Here is a 4,285-nt window from a genome sequence, read left to right as displayed (position 1 = left end):
TTTTGTAGTACAAAGTACAGTACACGTTTTACCTATTTTATCCAAATTTGAACATTTTTGTTTTGGGCAGGTATCTTTTCATGTCGGGCAGGTAACATTTGTTGTCACCTGCCTGACAGGGCAGGTAAAAAAAAAAAATCTTGTCGAACCCTGGTTTAAAGAGAGAGATTTTATGTGATAAACGTGGTTGAAGTTTATTCAGATGTTTTGCTCCTTTTTTAAATAATAGAAATTAGAATCAAGTGTTGTGTGGCTGTGTGAGTGTTTACTGCTTTCTTGGCTTCCCAAACAGTTTGAGTGTATTTTTCTTCAGTTTTTCCCACAGGCTGTATATTGAAGCACTACATCTAGTTGTTTAAAYCCTTTACAATCCTTCTGTTTTGTTTTTTACTCAGATGCGTGGTTCTGTCAGATCCCCTGAAGGACTCGTCTCGGTCCCTGGAGTCCTGGAACTCTCTGCTTCTGAAGCTGCGGACCCTCCTCCTCATGTCCTTCACCAAGAACCTGGGCCGGTTTGAAGACGACATGCGAACGCTCCGAGAGAAACGGACCCAGCCCGGCTGGAGCTTCTGTGATTATTTCATGGTCCAGGTACCCAGAATTGACAGTGGATTTTTTCAAATGCATATTTTAAGATCTTCCTGTTTGTAGCCTCGAGTAGAGGAGAGGCTGAAGAGAAAAACCTTTTTTGTTTTACTACATGTTTCCATTGTGTAGGTTTCTTTCAGGATAATTAGTGAAATTGTTTGCAGTTATGATTGCACTTCAGTTTTGAATGTTTGTGTGACTGTGCAGGAGGAGCTGGCCTTTGTCTTTGAGATGTTGCAGCAGTTTGAAGATGCTTTGGTCCAGTACGATGAACTAGATGCTCTTTTTACTCAGTACGTCCTGAACTTCGGAGCTGGAGGTATGCTCACTGTTTTCTCCCTGTTAAAAAATATTGTTTCATCATAACCAGATGTTTGTTGTATTTTCGAGTTCTGACCAGTTCATTTCCACCCACAGATACCGCTAACTGGCTCGGCTCGTTCTGCGCTCCAGTGCGTAACTGGAACGGGTTGCTTCTCCGGCGGCCCATCGATATGGAAAAGAGAGACAGTATCCAGCGTGGAGAGGCCAATCTGTTGGACCTGAGGAGCTACCTGTTTTCTCGCCAGTGCACTTTACTCATCTTCCTGCAGAGACCGTGGGAGGTCACTCAGAGAGCCTTAGAGCTGCTCCACAACTGTGTCCAGGAGCTACGTCTGCTGGAGGTAAACCCACACCTACAGTTCCTGTTTTTTATTTTATCAGGGCTCCCGCGGAGCCTTAAAATGTCTTAAAAGGCAATRAATTCATCAATCCAGAATTAAAGACTTAATTAGYCTTTAAATGTCTTAAATCAATCTGTGGGAGGTCTTTAAAGTGTTAACATTGTAAGTAGGATGATTGTAATTCTTCTCAAATATTAAAATAATTACCGTATTTATTCAAGTATAATACATAAAATTGAATCCATAAAATCATCCATAAAGTTGGGGGGTAGTACTATACTCTGGTAAATATTTTTACTTATGTATTTTAACTGAAATATCGGCTTCATTCACAAAATGCCTGAGTCCAGAAATGAGACCACGTCGTAAAAAGCAGTTGAAGCAAGCTTACCTCTGACACTCCTCTGTGCTTCAGAGTGAGATAATAACAGATCCAGGCAGGAGACATGATGTGAAAAAAGGGGGGAAAAGTATTCCTGCACCTTAGTAATGATAACAAACTAATGACATTAGCATGTGACTGAGCCGCTCCTTGAACAACAACAAACACATGTTTGTCTGTAATGGCTGCCGTCTACCGGTGTTCTGAAAAAGTTTGTTTCCCTGAAAAAAACGTTTCCCCACCAGAGGGGGCGCTCGCGAGTAGGAAGTAATCTGCTTTCCCCCACAAGATGGCCCAAATGTCATGTGAAGTCTCTGACTTTTGTGTTGGCGCCTCCTGGTGGACTATGTGTAAAATACCAGAATTCATATGATGCTGCTACAGCTGATACAGTATATATTTGTTGTCAAAATACCTTTTAGTACATATATTGTTAAAATAAAATGAACAGTCCAATGATCATTTTACTGATATGTATATAGACTGTAAAGGCTGAAAAATATTGAAGTCTGTATGAAATTGGAGGTAGTTTGAGGATTAAATTTTTTATGCTTTTTAAGCTCAAAAAAAGAGGGGGGCGGGTCGTATTATACATGAGATCGTATTATACATGAATAAATACCGTAGTAATGTTTATATTTTTAAATAATTTACCAAATGCCTCTCGCAATTATCGTATTTATTCAAGTATAATAAGTAAAATTAAATCCATAATATCATTCATAAAGTTGGGGGGTAGTACTATACTCGGATAAATATTTTTACTTATGTATTTTAACTGAAATTTCGGCTTCATTCACAAAATGCTTGAATCCGGAAATGAAACTACGTCATAAAAAAGCAGTTGAAGCAAGCTTACCTCTGACACTCCTCCGTGCTTCAGAGCGAGATAATAACAGATCCAGGCAGGAGACATGATGTGAAAAATAAAGGAAAAAAAGGCAGTCCTGCACCTTAGTAATGAAAACAAACTAATGACATTAATGTGCAACCTGGCCGCTCCTCGAACAACAACAAACACATGTTCGTCTGTAATGGCTGCCATCTACCGGTGTTCTGTAAAAGTTGGTCTACCTGAAAAAAGTTTCCCCACCAGAGGGGGCGCTTGCGAGACACAGAGCATGAGATTGTTGTTGAGTGGGATTCTGATGCCTTTATTACAGAGGAGGAATACCAGAAACTTCTAATGATACTGATGATGGTGAGCCTGATTTTGAAGGCTTTGATTCAGCTTCAGCCACACTTGTTGGAGCCACATAGCTCTGTCTGTTTGTTATATCACACCAGTTAACAAATGAGCAGCTTTTGTTGTAGTTATACATTTGTTGTTGTGTACCTTTTAGTACATATGTTGTTAAAATAAAATTAAAAACTGATACAACAGTCAAATGATAATTACTGATTTATAAAGACTGCAAAGGCTGAAAAATCCTGAAGTCCATATGAAATTAGAGGTAGTATGAGAATTAAATTTTTAAATGCTTTTTAAACTAAAAATAGGGGGGGTCATTTTATACATGAGATCGTATTATACATGAATAAATACGGTAGTTGTTTTGGGTTAAAATAAACATTTGGCTAAAATTGTTGCTGTTTTTTACATTTGTGTTTATTGTGAAGTTAGTCTTACATTTCATTTCAAGTGGTATTAAAAAGTCTTAAGTTTTTTATTTAACTTGCCTTAAGCTGTAGGCACCTTGTCTATGCAACATATTGTGTACTCATCTTCAAATGTTGGTTCTYTCTCGTGGAGGTGTCTGTTGTGGACGGGGCTCTGGACTGTTGGGTTTTTCTCAGCTGCTTGGAGGTTCTGCACAGGATCGAGGGCTGCTGCGATCAGGCTCAGCTAGCTGCTAACTGCTCCCATACTGTCGGACTCTGGGCCTATGCTACAGACAAGGTACATGAAGATGCTTCGTGGCTTTGATTATTTGTGGATTTTCCTCCTATAATAATAATATTATTATGATTTATACAAATATATTCTGTTTAGTATCATTTTTTAAATCAGAAGGACTTTGTAGGGTCTAAATGAAAAGTCCAGAGATAATTGTAATAATCAGAACAGTAAATAAATAAATTGTACAACATTTCTTTCTGGATCAGCTTTTCTCAGTTAATTTCTTTCTTTCTTCTCTGTTTAATTCAGCTGAAGTCTTTAGGGGACCTCTGTGGCCTGGTGTCAGAGAAGGTCCCAACATCTGAGGACCTGAACAGGACTGTGGATCTGCTGGCAGGACTCGGGGATGAGAGGCCTGAAACTGGTAAGAAAAACCAGTATAAAACTGCTCACAGCAATCGGGAAAGTAAAAATACTTTTACATACACTTTAAGACATGAACTGGTTCCACGAAGCCAAGTTGAGTAAATTGATTTAAATTTACTCAACTCTGTTAGTGCAACCAGTTGACATCACTTTAAGTTAATTCAACACTACATTTTTTAGAGAGCATAAACAACTCTTTTCATGAGTCCGATCATATTTAACGTGCAACTTGTGAAATTTTTGAGTAAAGAAGTAAAAGTATGATTTTTATGTTTTGAATGTGACGAAATAAAAGTAAATATCACAAAAAAAAGTACTTGGCAAAATTTCAAAACCTCAAAATTACTTGGGTACTCAAAATATTTCCAGACATCAATTTAAATG

At 38.2% G+C, this 4,285-nt stretch overlaps 1 protein-coding gene across 1 annotated transcript in view; it reads left to right on the top strand.

The window, feature by feature from the left end:
- Positions 1 to 4,285, top strand: part of trappc10 (trafficking protein particle complex subunit 10) — a gene marked incomplete at its 3' end in the record, with an annotated part of 65,732 nt that overhangs the window by 30,793 nt on the left and 30,654 nt on the right. Inside the window, 4 exon segments of the mRNA XM_014019973.1 lie at positions 396 to 591; positions 796 to 907; positions 1,006 to 1,253; positions 3,389 to 3,535. Of these exon segments, the coding sequence (XP_013875427.1) occupies positions 396 to 591; positions 796 to 907; positions 1,006 to 1,253; positions 3,389 to 3,535 (703 nt within the window).

This window comes from Austrofundulus limnaeus, unplaced genomic scaffold, assembly GCF_001266775.1.
Source record: "Austrofundulus limnaeus strain Quisiro unplaced genomic scaffold, Austrofundulus_limnaeus-1.0 Scaffold237, whole genome shotgun sequence".
Classification (NCBI taxonomy): domain Eukaryota; kingdom Metazoa; phylum Chordata; class Actinopteri; order Cyprinodontiformes; family Rivulidae; genus Austrofundulus; species Austrofundulus limnaeus.
Note: the sequence above shows the minus strand (reverse complement) of the source record. Positions and strands in the feature narration are given on the sequence as shown.